Source organism: Pholcus phalangioides, unplaced genomic scaffold, assembly GCF_987345545.1.
Source record: "Pholcus phalangioides strain wild (caught in Gottingen) unplaced genomic scaffold, Ppha-v1.0 ptg000010l_1, whole genome shotgun sequence".
Taxonomy (NCBI): Eukaryota; Metazoa; Arthropoda; class Arachnida; order Araneae; family Pholcidae; genus Pholcus; species Pholcus phalangioides.
The window spans coordinates 8986540-9002645 of record NW_028301603.1 but is presented as its reverse complement, the minus strand read 5'-3'; the positions used below and the strand labels follow the sequence as shown (position 1 = coordinate 9002645).

The following is a 16106-nucleotide window of genomic DNA, read 5'->3' as shown; positions in this document are numbered from 1 at the left end:
CATCGCGAGTCCGTCACTATAACCACTCGACCACCACAGCGGATCGATTACGCTCGTTATGCGAATTGCTCGTTAACCGAAGTTCCACTGCACAATGTGTGAAAAAAAAAAAATGAGAGAAACGAAACTTCAAAAAAAATTTATATATTGATGGCACATACCTTAGGCCAATCAATTCCTCATTTCTGCTGTGAAAACTTGCGAGGTCTCCTCCATAACTTTGGCAGTAGCTCCTAGCGGATGCCCACGTCAACCGGCTTGTTTCGTACGACGTCTCCTAATAAAATAATAATTACGAGATGTACAGAAGACTGGATGTTGTGAAGATATTTATTATTTGAGATGTTAATTTTTTAAGGAAGGAAAAAACTCATCGCGGCCTCTACCGGGATTCGAACCCGGGTCCCTCGATTGCCGGACGAGTGCTCTGACCCACTAAGCTACAGAGGAGTGAATCCTTAGATACACCTAAATCTTGTATGAAGTGAAATGTTTTTGCCACCTTACCATCGTTCTCACAGCAATTATAATCTTACTTAGCTTTGCCTATCGCGTGAAGAACGATCTGTCTTAATTTTCAGATAATCCGAGTTACGATCGAAAAGAAAATTTTGCTTGAAAATGTTTCAACACCTCGCAGGGTAAGTGTAAGTTACTTTAAATACGGGTGATATGGTGACTGGTTGACCTTGGCCTACCCGATCGCCACAGTTAACGCTCTAACACAGTGGTTCTGAACCTAGGGCCATATGGCCCCCTTACGGTCCAGGGGGGCCACGGGAGAAAATTAGAAGAAAGGTGATCCACGACAGGTGGTGAAGGGAGTCACAGAGAGCTGTGAAGAGGAAAAAGCTTTAAAAGGGAAACATGGTTGTAAAATATTACCACTTTCAGAATCCATCAGATCCGTCCATAGAACCAGGGGCATCTTAACCCTTGACTCTGCCCCCGGGTCTTCCTGTCTATAATGGAGGGAGGGGACTGTACTATATGGGATCTGGTACTATGATTTTCATATGTAAGCTGTTACTTCCAGCTAAGTGGAGGGCCGCCAGAGCAACGGTTGATGAGTTGGGAGGGTCGATTTATCGTGCAGGATCGTTGGATCGTCCCACATTTTACACAGACCGTTTTTTACCATATAATTTGACTCCTGGGAGAGATAATAATCCACCATTTGAATTCGTGCCTAGCCAGGATTCCAGAGAGATTTATCTGATTTATTAAAAAATGTCATTCATAATAAAAGAACAGAAAGTATCTCATGCTTGGATGAGGGTAGAGGGGGCCCTGGATAGGACTGGGGGGCGACGAGAAAAAAAAATGTGATCCATAGGGGGCCATGAGCTGAAAAAGGTTAAGAAACACTGCTCTAATACACTCACCCACCTGGAACTCGAGCGGTTGGGCAGCAAGCCCTCCCTGACTATGAAGGTCTGGGTTCGAATCCTGGTTCGGGCATGAATGTCTGTTAACTCTAATATATTCCCTGGACAGATCACACAGATCTCACAGGACTTCGTGGGAAGTTTCGATTTGGCCCGCTGTGTGGAGACCATATTATTTAAAAAATACAGGTATGGTTAATCTAGGCCTCGATGAACTCTTTCTGTGTTGAACTTGGTGACTTGGTGATTGATCACTTTGGTGACAGAACCTGGTTGTGCTTGGTTTAGCCTGTGTTGGGAGACAAAATGATATCAATTCTAAAAAATTTCAGGTGCCAACCATTTTTGTTGTTGTTGTTGTTGCCATGGTGACCAGGCACCTGAGGGTGGGATGAAGCCCTGGTTCAGTACCCAGAATTCATTTTTTGAGGCCAAATCGATGAGGATGGTGGTATCTACTATCCATCAATCTATACACAGTATTAACTCCTTCATTTCATATACAGGCTTTTAGCAACAAATTTGGACAATATTTGCAGTATCAACAATTGTGTGTTCTTTATGCCCAGGGCAGTCTTAAAAGAATCATGGGCTCCCAGGCCAAGTGGTTTTTCTGAGGCCCTACCTGGTAAATTCTAGAAAATTTCAACCGGATCTCATTTTTGTGAGCTTCCCCTCTTCTCTTGGGGCCCCGGGCCGTGCACGGGTGGGCCCATGCTTTAAGGCAACACTGTCTATACTGTGTCTGTATGTTCTCTATGCAAATTTACAATCGATCGATCGTCGTCAAATTTCGCAAAAGTACCAAACAGGACCCCGATTATACGACATGCTACTTCGTCAGAGCTGGGCGTATGTCTAAAATGGGCAAAAACTGTCGGGCAACAATGGTTCCCGGGTCCTCAAAAATCACTTTCAGAATGTTTACTTTGGCTACCGCGGTTCCCTAACAATGTTTTTCAGACATGCATAATTGCATATGCCTTTACAGTCATCGAGCTTATATTACTGGAGGGAGCGTAGAGCTGCTGAGACGGCGTCAACATCGAATGCAATGTGAAAGTCACGTAACTCGTTGAATAACACTGTTCCTGCCTTGCAATTCCCCCATTGAAATGTACAGTTCGGTCTCTATTCTGGAACTACCACTTTCCTTAATTCTGTAATTATCTCTTTCATTGATCTTGGAATTATCTTATCGGTGGTGAAATTATTTCTTTCCTTTCTTTTCTTAAACTCCTATTTATGCCGTAAGAAAATAAGGGGAGGAGGGGGTTGTGTGTATTCTCACCGAGTCACGTGATATCCCGACGAATGATGTTGGCGGCACCGTTCTCAGCACTGCCAACACCAGCTAAAGCAGAGTGTTGCTTTAGCTGGTGTTGGAACTGCCTAGTACCCCTTTATACACTTTACGCTTTATATGAAGACGTCTTAGAACTGTCAAGGCGGAGACCGCTGACGTCATACTCCCTCCAGTAATATAATAAGCTTGATGTTTGCCACTTCTTTAATGCTACCAGTATCTTAGCTTATTCCTTCATAACGGTTTGTCATTTTTTCCCACGTTCCCTGTAATTGAAAAAAAACCCGGGCAGCGCCGAGTGTTATAGCTAGTTCTAAACACTGAACTATAGAGAAACAGAATTATAAGCTGTACTCAGACCTTTGTACATCAGACTTTTAGTATAGTTATGATTGAAATGAATGGATGAAAAACTCTTATTGCAGTCAAATCCCGTTATTAAGAACTCTAAGCGACCGGAGGTATTACTTCGTTACGACGAAATTTCGTTATAAAGGAATTCCACTTTCTTTGCATTGTTTCTACGTAAACTTATCTGGGGGATTAGAAAAGTGTTCGTTAAAAAGACATTTTTTCGCTATAATAGTATTCGTGAAAACGGGATTCAGCTGTAGAGACTTAGCTCAGCTTAGACTCAGCTGTTGAGAGATTACTTTCTATTTTTAGAAGAAAAAAAATTCAAATATCGATCCCCTCGACTTCCGCCTGAAATAAACTATCGAATGCCATTGAAATCTATAATAAGTCACGATATTTCCTTTAAAAATAATGATAACAATAAACAATATCATAATTTACTTACCCAATAGCAATATCCAGTTGAAGTATCTTCTTTCCAATTATATCCATGAGGGCATTCGAGATATCGTTTTGATATGGAGTGTGAAATGGCGGGAGATTTTGCATCATCTTTGTTCGCTTGACAAATGCCGTAGGTGAAGTTGAGGCAGCTTCTTGAACGTAAATGTCTTTTGCCAATCTTATCGACGTGCACGACAAAACACAGTTTACCTAAGGATGAATGCACAAAGGAAAGAAAAAAGCAAATGAAACAACGTAACAGAAATGTGATTTTGCACTTTCTGCACAAGAGTGTTATTAACAGCACGTCATAAGCTCTTCCCCTCCCCAACCCAAGTTTTGCAATGCACAGTGGCTTCCTATAGAAGGAACGGTTCAAGGAAAAAACTCTACTCGTTCGGGAACCATTTTTGGTGCTCTCTGGTCACGTTTCTTTGGACAACAACCCTTTTCTTTGCCCTTTCAACTCGAATTTGGTGCCCCTATAAAAGCAGTGCCACGTGTGGTCGCATGGCTCAAGAGAGCACTCTCTGCCGTACATGTAGATTGGACACAATTCACGCAAATTGCTAGAACAGGTTGTTAGAAGTCCCTAGGGCAAGACCCAGCTGAGCCCATACATTAAGACGTCTCCTCTCCAGCTTCTAAAGGTTTTCCAGTCGTGATAAAAATAGAAGAAAAAGATCTAACATTTGTTTGAACTTCACCGGCGAGCACTCGACTTAACTTACTACCACTTAACCGTACATGCACCTCGCACACATTTCTCTTCGGAATTTCTAACGAATCTGTACTTGTCGGAATGTGTGTTCTGAGTGAATGTGGGGCCCCTAACGTATCTATAAATACAAATACAACGCCACAACAGGCAAACTGCCCAACGAGGTGGCTGACTTAAGAACATCATGGATCCCCGAGCCATTTTTTTGGAGGCCCTACCTACTACTGCTACACCACACATGCACCCCGCCCACACACCCCCGGAACCCCCAACGAATCGGTACATGCGGGAATGTGCGTGTACGTGTAGTGAAACCTGACGTGAAGTTTTTTGTTTCTCTGTAATGCTTGTTATGTGTAGTGCTGCCATCTGCCACCAGTTTTTCTAACTATGAGTGAAGTGTTATGATTGAATGATTTATCGTTGTAGGACTGTTGCTCTCTGTGGCGAGACTTTTTAACGGGGAGATCGGCTCGCATTTGCGCCTTGAAGTTGGGAACCACAGAAAACCAACTTCCGCCGACCACCACTGTGGGGTTCGAACCCGGATCCTCGCATCGCGAGTCCGTCACTATAACCACTCGACCAGCACAGCGGCTATGTTGTTGAGTTGCGTTTGTTTCGTGTTCACGCTGCCATCTGCCTTCCATTTTCTGCAGTAAAGATGGAAATACTTGAATTTCTGGCATGAAAATCCATCGAAAATCACGGCCTAGGGATCTAGAACTTAACTCCATTAAAACTGAAATTACTGGCATTTGTTCGTAGAATCAAACAAGAGGAAATAAAGCGTGTTCTTGGCGAAAAGTAGAAAAAGAGGAGTAGAGAAGGTACTTTGAAAAATTCCATCACCTTCGGGTTATCCAGAAGCTTAAACTTCCGGGACTCAAATTACTGACTCCACTGCATCATGAAATGTTAACACAACAACAGAAAAACGTGAGGATCAACTTTAAACATAACTAGCAACAACCATCAGGGCTGTACAACATACTAAAACAAAAAGTCCCAAATTGTCCCAAGTAAGGCCAACGTCTCAAGTATGGACACTTGACCATATTTAAAGTCCAGAAAATTCAAAAGAAATTCACTTTAAAAACAGCACGCATCCGCTGCATTACACAATGTAAATAATAACTTTCGCTGAGCACTTACTTGATCTCCTGGTATCTTTATAAACCAATGCATCTCTTCCATGGTTCGACGAATTAGAAAGCCGTTCTCCATTGTAGTACATATCAACCCAATAATCAGTCTCACTATCAACGAATAAGCTGCTACCAACCAAGCTGCCAATACTTTTCCCGTGGCTAGAAAGCAATAATTAACATGAAAGAAGAAAACAACGTCAAGAGCATCACAGTTTCAGAGAGAGCAGTGTTAACGCACATCATAACTTCTTTATACCGTTATCCGTGGAAACCTTCGTTCTGCTTATATCATTAGTTTATGATAGTCCTGGCAGGACAACTGATGCGAACAGCAACCTGATATTCCATCAAAGAAATTTATGCTTTACCCCAGAGTCGCTAAACTTTGTATAGAATGTGGGCCATCAAAGTGATTTAAAAACCATGTCGCGGGCCATTCAAGTGTTTTTTCATGGCCTCCTGGGGCTGACAGGGGGTTGTTCCAATCAGGGTGCCCAGGATGATTATAATTTTTTGTTTTTTACCCATTAAAAATTCAATATAGAAGAGTCCCATGCAAAGTCCAAAAGTCTAGTCTCTGAGCTCGCCAAAGATCTCGGCCTAGAGACCCTGCTGCAAGAATTGGGGAGGGGCATGTGTTTTTACTGCAGTTCGTGGTATGGCCAGCAACAACTTGGGGGAAGACCGACAGGGCTCCAACCCGAGAAAGCAGTATGAATTAGAGATAAATATTTTTTTACTTCAAAATTCTTTTGAATTGAAAATATCAGTTACACTAATTTATGTTCTTATTTACTCGTTTCTGATTCTAGCATACGGGTAGCATCAGTCGCTCTGACGGCCATATTTGTCCTGTGTGAAATGGGTTGAGCATTACCCTGATATCCCCTTTTGTGTGTGTGAAAAGTAATTAAATTTGCTCCTTCTAAAAGTATCAAAAATAGGGGAATATACAGTCAAACCTCGTTAATGAGTCACTCTTGGGAGAGCAAAAATATGACTTAGTAAGCGGAGTGACTCGTTAAACGGAGTGAACCATAGCTGTGCCAATTCCTTCCTGAGGACAATTGGGACTTCCAAAAAGTGACCCGGTGAGCGGAGTGACGTGTTAACCGGGTGACGCACTAGCGAGGTTTGACTGTAATTGTCCCCAGGTGGAGCATCAATTTCTTTGAGTTTGATTATCGACTATTTTCCCTCTCAATTATTTCAATTGCTACAACATGATAGAGGAAATAAAGAAATGAAGCTGAGTCAAACTTGGACTCCTGCCTTTGAGAAACGTAATACTCTCTCTCTATTCTGAGGAAAAACACCAGAATGTACAAAAGTCATTCCTTTTGCTGACGTGGGGGGGGGGTGTCCAAAAATGGCTAAAATATGGTTACGTAATACTTGAACGGCCCCCTTAAAGAATGACTGCAAATATGTAATCAGCAACATAAGTTATATTTTTGCAGCTGGGACTATAAAAAATGGGTTGTATAAAAGGAATGGCGGTATAAGGAGGTATACTCTGCACGAGTGTATTCATATGTGAAATGCACAGTTATACGAGAACTACGTTACTTTGATGACCTTACATTTCGTGAACATTCAAAGGCACTCCTCCACTTAGAGCGCATGCCTCGAACACGCCCATCTCGCCAGGTTTTGCGAACATCGGTAGGGATTTCGATGTCCTCCAAAAACACTTGGTACCATCTGTAGAAGGATACGAACCCTAAAGAAGATACAAGCGTTCTTTGTTTTAATATCAGTGGCTCGGTTATAATAACACTGTCATTTATGTCACAAACTGTACATGCGTAAGTTTCAGCAAACACAAAAATGTTCAAATACAAGGTGGGCAAAAAAAGTCCGTAGAAACTTTAAAAATTCATAAAAACCGGAAAAATAACCGAAATAAAAAACGGTTTTGCAGGGTTAGCATCGCTAAGGTCGCTGGAATTTTTTAAGACTGAAAAAAAAACCCCTCAAAAACAGCTGATAGTTGGCGCTGATGTCCACAAGTCAAAGAAAAGATACGGAAATAACGAAACCAGAATTCCTCCAAATCGTTACAGCAGTATGTGTTCCACATGACCACCACCACAGGGGATAACACATTGTAAGCGAATCACAAATCCAGCAACGGCAGAGTGCAGCAGCTCCGGTTGCATATGCGGTTTGCAACGGTGAACTGTTTGTGGATTAGGAGCGCAAGTTCTTATAACCGTCTCATTTGCATATTTCCACCGAAGTTGCTCGTACCAGCGCCACCTATCGGCTGTTTTTTGAGTTAATTTTTTTCCCTGTCTAGAAAAAAATTCCCGTGACTTAGTGATGCTAACCCAGCAAACCGTTTTATATATATATATATATATATATATATTTCGGTTATTTTTCCTGTTTTTATTCATTTTCACAGTTTCTACGGACTTTTTTTGCCCACCCTGTATCAATTATATCAAATATTGTGGATGCATAAGAGGGAACTTTTCAATTTTGATGGATAATAAAACATAAATAAGACCTTTATAACAACAAAATTGAGCTAAACTTTCATAACTGAAAGCTTCATAATGTAAACTCGGTTAAAACGCCATCAGATGTTCAGCAAATTTCCATCGTTACATCTCCGAGGTGTTGTTACACAACTTAAATAATTTTTACTCAAGATTATTTTTAGTAAAAAATATATTCAGATGCAATCAAATGCTGTGCATGAAATTGATATTTCATTTTGATTAGGGATGGCAATACTTGACAGAGGGAAATTGGGGTCATAAATATGAGGTATGTGACTACTTTCATAATCCAGCACAGCTGTTTATAATCGGTGGTCGGACCACAGGCTCAGTGGCTACCTGCCGAGTTTTCGGTGTGCCTTCATTTCCCTCCCAATTCCACTGGGTGTGCGGTAAAATAGCTGTCTATATATAGAACCAGGGCAACTTAACTCACTGGCCACGTGGGCATGACCCAGAGTTCCCATTTAAGTATGGGGCCCCATAACATCACTTTGCGGGGGGACCCATGATGTTGTGACAGAAATGCATATACTCCCTCCCCCACCACAAGAATGAAGCTCACTGAATTAGGGTGATGTGTCGGGAGGGTCGATTTATCTCGTTGGATCGTACGTTGTACTTCACACAGACATATTTTTCCCATATAAATATTCTCTTGGGTGGGATGATCACCCACCTTGTGGATCCGTTTTCGGACCAGGGTTCCAGAGAACGTATTTACCAAAGTTTTTCTCATCATATAAATTTAGTTTTCATTAAATTCAATTCAATAAGTAGTAAGGGTCTCGCTCTTGGATGAGGGTAGGGAACCCCGGATAAGACAGGGAGCCGCGGGGGAAAAAATATGGTCCAAAGAGGATCATGGGCTGAAAAAAAGTTGAGAAACACTGATCTAGTTTATGCTTTCGATACGTGAGACCCCACGAGCCAATACATAGGAGACAAAGGAAACTGCAGTTGTGCCCATCCGTTTTTACAGTAAGTGATTCTGTGAATGTACTGTTCCGGATAATTTTCCACAAGACTTCGAGATTGCAAAGCCAGAAGCGGTTCGACGGACAAACACAGATTTATTTACAGAACAGCAATTTATACACGTATTTACAAGCTAATCGAAGAGCTAACAACTTTCTCGCAAAGATTAACAACTGACTTTCAATTCAGTCTCTCTCTATTCGAGTCTCTTTTAGTCTCTGTGAGCCTGCCATCTTGTGAGTGCCACGGTATTTATAACCCCGGAGAAACTTCGAGAAAAAGAACATTCCACAAGATTCTATTTTACAGTTTCCTATTCGGCAGCGCCACCATACGGACTGCCTGGAGGGGCGTTGAATCACTGTTTGGAGGGGGCGGGACTGCCTAGATTTTTCTCTACACGCCCTGCGAATTCTCCACCAATCACAGTCATTTCCGCCAAACCGAAATCAACTGATTTCGATATTTTGAGAGCCATCAGAAGATCGCGCTAAAGACTTGCGCCATCTATCGTTCATAATTCATAACAGTACAAAACATGGCCATAACCCTTCTCAGAATAGCACAGTACTTCAGCTTTGGACAACCTGAGTCCTGAACTTCATATCTCATGTTATTTGATCCTATTGAGAATTGTGATTCTCGCCAAAACTAACTCTGTTATATCCAACATTCACAAAGTGCATCATTTTATTACTACAGTGGTGGAAGAAGGGCAAGGTGAAAAATGGCGATTGAAGCAAAAAAGTAACAGTCATAACTGTCCGAAATTTTTATCAGAGATAACGAATACAATGATAAATGATGTCCTGGAAACTCATTTGATAAGGCCATTCCCATTTTTCTCGCGTCACTTTTCTAAAATTTGCGTATCCTTTTGACTAGGCATCATTTCTGGGAGGCTCTCAAATAATTCAACGTGGTTGTTATCTGCAAAGAGGTCAATTCATAAAGATGGAAAGAAGCAAAACGGTATCTCTTACAGCCCATTCAAGTACAGTCGGTCCCCCGTATTCGCGGTTTCCATATTCGCGGTTTTTCTTTCCTTTATTGGAATTTTTTTTTTCAACACAGAAATCGTCATTCATGCGCTTTGTTTACAAAATTTGAGTTGTGCATGTTTAAGATGGCTCGCTAAAGACATTACTGTCATCACTAGAGCTGTAGCAGCTCCCAAGAGAGAAACAGTCACCTCGGGTTGGATTAACATTTGGCCACAATGTGTGCTAAAGTACACAACCATTTCTACAGAGCCAACTAAAGAGACGATAAAAAGACATTGTCACATCAGCGAAACAGGTGGGTGGAGAAGGGTTCAATGATATGGATGTAAAAGAAGTCGAACAGCTAATTAATAGCAATTCAAAGGTACTGACCGAGAAGAAATTAATGCAGTTGAATGCTCCTGAAACTGAAGCGGTACCAGATGAAGAAGATGAAGATGTGGAAGAGAGACAAGTTCACACCATGAGTAACATAGCGGAAGGGCTTTGCAAGTTCAAATCAGCGATAGATTGTTTTCATGACATAGATCCCTCTGTGGTACGCTCTTCACATGTACAAAAATTGGTAGAGGAAGCCTTGTCAACATACTCTAACATACTTGATGATATGAAGAAGAAACGGCAAACAGAAATCACAATGTTCTTTCAGAAAAAATCGCCAATAACCGCTGCACCCCTTTTTGACATTCCCTGATACCTCTTCGTTACCCTGCTTTCCTCATGCTGTTCAATAAACGATATATACAAGAAAAAAACTATGGTTTCTGTTACTCGCGGATTTCCCTTATTCGCGGTCACCTCCGGAACGTAACCCCCGCGAATACGGGGGGGGGGGGGGCGACTGTATTGCGTAAGCAGATTTTCAGCCATTTTTGACACCCTCCCCCTGCGTGTCAGCAGCTTAGAATATTTCATATCTTCGAAAAGGGGTGGTTGATGATGTAAGCAACCTTCAAATCCCCCCCCTTCCGTCAGCAAATACGAAACCCCCCCCCCCCGCGATGCTGAAGATTGGGGGCACTGCATGCCATGTGTTCGAAAAAATAAGGGCTTCTGTGACCATACTTTATGAGCACACACAGTGATGTGGTTGGAGTTCGCTCAAAAGAGAGCATTTAACTTCAAAGGAAATACACGTTTTAATTTTTTATAGTTGTACTGTGGCGACGGCTCCCATCACACTGTGGCGCTGCCCCTACACACGCAAAGCAGTGGCACACCTGCGCAGAAATACTTGTTCATCCTATGTTTGCCGACACGGTTGCACAACCCGATCGCTGTAGCTTTGCTTGTTCATACTTTTGTACAAAAAAAAATCATATGTTAGTATTTTAAACGGTGGGAGGGTGAGTGCTTTTCTATCCAAAAGTAGTCACACTTCGCCCCAGTACTTCCATGACTGTACAGTCAAACCTCGTTAGTGCGTCACCGGGTTAACACGTCACTCCGCTTACCGGGTCACTTTTTGGAAGTCTTAATTGTCCTCGGGCAGGAATTGGCACAGCTAGGGCTTACTCCGTTTAACGAGTCACTCCGCTTACTAAGTCATATTTTTGCTCTCACAAGAGTGACTCATTAACGAGGTTTGACTGTATTAGGATAGTGAAAAAAAATGTGCAACTCTACACAGTAATGCTTAATAAATGCAACAGGAACAATTATGGCGGAAAAGTCAAACGAGAATAAGGCCAGTGTTGCACTATAAAAGTTTGATAAAATCCCTTTTATAAAACTCAAAAAAATTCAACCAATAAAGCTCATAGGTTACATTCGAGCAAATGCAACCGATAATCTTATTGGTTGAATTTTTCAAGTTTTATAAAGGGACTTTTAGAAAACTTTTATAGTGTAATACCGGCCTAATTCTTTTAAATTTACCTTTGGGCAGGCACCAGTTTCTGAAGAATGCCTTGAGGATGCAGATTCACAAATATAACCAGCCATGACATTACAATCACTATTAACGATTTGCTAAAGAAATGGACAGAAGTTACAAATGAGTAATTGTAGCATTCCAAGTGAGAAATGAAACGAAAAAAATGCTATTCTGTAATATACAGGGGCTGTACACTGTTGGAAATTTCAACGTTATTGAACCAACACTGCACAGTCAACGCTCGATTTTACGAATTAAAATATTCCGCAAGGATGACACGTCACTCTCCGCTACCATACGAAGGTTTTTAACAACTGGCTGTTGCGAAAGAGTTCCTTTCCCGCAAAGGATGTTGAATTTTCTCTCTTTCCAAAAATTCATCTTCGCAACCACAGTCAGTTGTTCCAGACTCTGCCACGAAGCTGGGCTGGAAGAGATCTCGGCAACGGGATAAGTCCAGTGGCAAAGTTCTGGCGTTCATTCATTCAGCCACTTGTTAAAAACCTTCGTAAAAATTTTCTGGTTCCCAAACAATATACTATTCCTTTGAATGTATTTCCCATTTACAAACTTTTGATTTTACTAACAATTTCCCGCATCCGTGCTGGTTCGTAAAAACGAGCGCAGAGTGTATTGCCAACATTACCGAGGCCTTTAAAAAATTGTGGACCTCAGTGGACAATCGAAAATCTACTGTACCAGGGTCTGTCCAGTTGAAATCCGGGTTCGTTTTTTGGACGTTCCTTAAAACTCCGGGGTCTGAAAAACGGACCTTTCGCAAAATACAAATTCACGAAACGATAAATTTGGTATTTAGTTTATTTTGTGACTATTTTGCTTCACAAGAAATTAATGACCCCTTTTCACAAAATTAAGGAAAGTTTTCACAAACAACAGGACCCAAAGAAGAAAAAAGACTGGACAGACCCCCCTGTGTAGTCTGACACAAACCTGTCCATTCCATAGAAAACACGGGAAAGTGTGAGGTCTCTCGATCCAATCCGGATAATGAGCAGAGCCATTGTAGTTCCAGGCGAGCGTCCCATCATGATCAATTAGTCCAATCCAATAGCGAATGTCTTCATCTACTGTATAAAGAAAAAAACACACACACACAATAGTTAAGATGTTTTTGTTAGTCATCTCAATCATTCAAAATTTCTCGTGCGCCTCAATCACAGTCATTTCACTACTGTTTTAACTGGAAGAGGTGCATTGTATCTAAATTATTTTTGGTGCACCTTAAGCATCGTGCGTGTAGGGATATGCATGTTTTTAGTCATCACTAGGGCTAGAATTTTTATGGCCTGAAAAATTCTAAAAATGGTCCATAAAATATGCATTTATGCTTTTAAAATACGGAAGTATGCCCTATAAAATACATGTCCTAAAAAATTTTGTTATTCCTATCTCATCTTTCTCCTAAAGTTTATGCAAAACTAATGTTATTGTGCGATATCGCAAATTGCGCTGAATTGTGTATCGTGCTGTACTTCTTTGCATTTATATTGTGATGAGTCACATGTTGCAGCGCACTTTATTGCTAAATGTCGTGCATTGCACATTAGTTTGATAATGAGAAGTGTTGATGCAGTCTAAACTATTTTAAACCATTATTTATTGTATGAACAAAAGTTCTTCGTTTTGCTAACCACTATGAGTATCAGGAAATCAATAACATAGCTTTCAATACGGGGTGATTATAAAAAAACTATCCCGACATACGGGCCCCTAACTATCATACCATTCACAGAAACTGAATGAAATTTTGGCATAAGGTATTTTGAGGTATGCGCTCAAGAATGATATGGAAAACAACAGTGTCACTCAAACAGTTACGGTTACAGTGAGAAAATTTCGAAAATACCAAATGGCAACACCAAGTTTTTTGTATTGGAATGCGATCTCCATACTGAAAAACACTAAATAGCGTTGGAATGGCACCTGTAGCACGAAAATCCCCGGAGCTAGGCAAGGAAAAAGGACTTTGCCATGCACCAGAGCATTAATGTTCGTTTCATTCGTCACACCGTTTCTTCGATCCCAGCCTGATTAGTCCTCCACAAGGTCATGTGGAAAATTTGTGAAACACGATAAAATGCTTTATTTTATGCTGCTTCTCTGTCCTTATTGGTTGTCCTCACTTTTAGCCTATCTACCGCCGGTGATTTTCATGCTACAGTTGCCGTTCGAACGCTATTTAGGGTTTTTCACAATGGAGATCACATTCCGATACAAAATACTTGGTGTTGCCATTTGATATTTTTGAAATTTTCTCACTGTTAGAGTGACACTGTTGTTTTCATATCATTCTTGAGCGCATAACTCAAAATACCTTATGCCAAAATTTCATTCAGTTTCTGTGAATGGTGTGATAGTTAGGGGCCCATATGTCGGGATAGTTTTTTTATAATCACCCTGTATTTTTCCCCTACAGTTCATGTACCAAACGCGCACACAGAAATTTTTTAATGTAAAACAGAAACAAAACCACGATTTCTTATCGTCGTCCAGTCATTGAAGACCTCGTTTATGTTTTTCGTTGTCGATGTGCTGCAGAAACTTTACTATCGCGCAGTTTGCACAACAATACCGTTTCACGTGTGTGCAGAACACTTTCTCACCATATTCAGAGAAAACTAATTTCTCCAGTTTCTCTGTAGTCCTCTGCTTCTCTTTATGTATGTTGAAAAAAATTATATTTCACGATATAATACACGAATCATTCACAATCGATGCAAAATATTAATAAGGGCATCTTCCGAAGAATTTGAAACTATTGACGCAGCCCTAGGGGCGCTTTTTATCTGGGCCTGCCCGAACGTGATCAGATGCAGTGATGGTAATCTCATAGAGCCAAAATTTCCCTTTCAAATAAGATTTTCCTACCACAAATTCAGAAATAATGTGCTGCCATCTATAGACAAAATATCTAGCCAAGTATTTAGCTTTAGAAAAGCATTGCAGAAAACAAAACGAATCAAAATAATAATAATAAAATTTCGTAATTTTTTTGTTATTTGATAAAAGCTCTCAAAATTACATTTTGGTCGGAACGAGCGGCCCACAGGGACACCACTAGTGCTGCTTGATGGGAGGGAGGGGAGTCAGGGAGGGGAGGGGACTGGATAGTGCCCTCATCATGGATGTAGCGACCTCTACTTGAACTTTCACCGATTGCGGAAAAATAATAACGTCGCACTTCGCAATTTTCTGGTGCGAATATTTTGTTACCTAGCAACGCAAGTTGCGATAAAAAATCGAATGTTTTTCTTCGCAGTCGGCAAGCAACCATTGTCATGTGATGTCTTTCATTTTTATGTGTCCGTACCAAATTAAACATGTATTATATAAAACCTTCTGATTGTTATTATATTTAATAATGGAGCTCAACAACCGATCCTACAGATAGGCGCCTACACACCGGTGCCCTGCATCGGTACCTAAAGTGGGTGTCCAAACTGGCGACGCCGGACGTGATCTCCAACAAAGCTCATCATTGAAAATCGTCAAACTGCTTTTGCCGGACAGTAATATAACGAAGCACTTGTTTTGTGACATTTCTACGGGACACATCCGTCCTTATATTCCAGAATCACACAGAAGACAAGCTTTTGAATCACTCCATACGCTTTCTCATTCAGGTATCAAAGCTACTACCAAGTTGGTTTCTCAACGCTTCATCTGGCGCAACCTCAAAAAAGATTGTCAGGCGTGGACTAGAGCATGCATTGCATGCCAACGTTCTAAAGTTCACCGACACACTCGTTCCGCTCTGGCCGAATTCAAAGTACCAAACAATAGATTTCAACACATCAATCTCGACATAGTTGGCCCATTGCCATTATGCCAAGGCTCACGGTACCTCCTAACGATAATAGACAGGTATTCCAGATGGATCGAAGCCGCACCTATGCCAGACCAAACTGCCGAAACAGTCGCCAAAGCCCTAATTGCGACCTGGTTTGCCAGATTTGGCATACCACAGAAGATTACCACAGACCAAGGAAGACAGTTTGAGAGTCATCTTTTCCAAACCTTAAGCAGATACCTCGGATTCCAACATCACAAGACGAACGCATATCATCCTCAGGCGAATGGACTCATCGAGAGACAACACCGATCTCTGAAAGCTGCCCTAAGATGCCGAATCCAATCCCATGCAGCTTGGGTTGACGCTCTTCCATTAGCACTACTAGGCCTGAGATCAGCAGTGAAAGAAGATTTAGGATGCTCCTCCGCCGAAATCCTCTACGGATCACCATTGCAACTGCCTGGCGAGTACTTCTCCGCAATACCAGACATCAAACAATCTGATTTCGTCCATCAACTTCAAAAACTGATGCGTTCAATGAAACCCATACCTACAAC

At 41.3% G+C, this 16106-nt stretch overlaps 1 protein-coding gene across 1 annotated transcript in view; it reads right to left on the bottom strand.

The window, feature by feature from the left end:
• Window positions 1-16106, bottom strand: part of LOC149080854 (macrophage mannose receptor 1-like) — an 80271-nt gene that overhangs the window by 52090 nt on the left and 12075 nt on the right. The window contains exons 3-8 of the mRNA XM_089237524.1: window positions 12687-12823; window positions 11738-11830; window positions 6951-7090; window positions 5372-5526; window positions 3497-3705; window positions 162-277 (exon numbers count right to left, since the gene is read on the bottom strand). Coding sequence (XP_089093650.1) covers window positions 162-277; window positions 3497-3705; window positions 5372-5526; window positions 6951-7090; window positions 11738-11830; window positions 12687-12823 — 850 coding nt within the window. The remainder of the gene's footprint in view (window positions 1-161; window positions 278-3496; window positions 3706-5371; window positions 5527-6950; window positions 7091-11737; window positions 11831-12686; window positions 12824-16106) is intronic.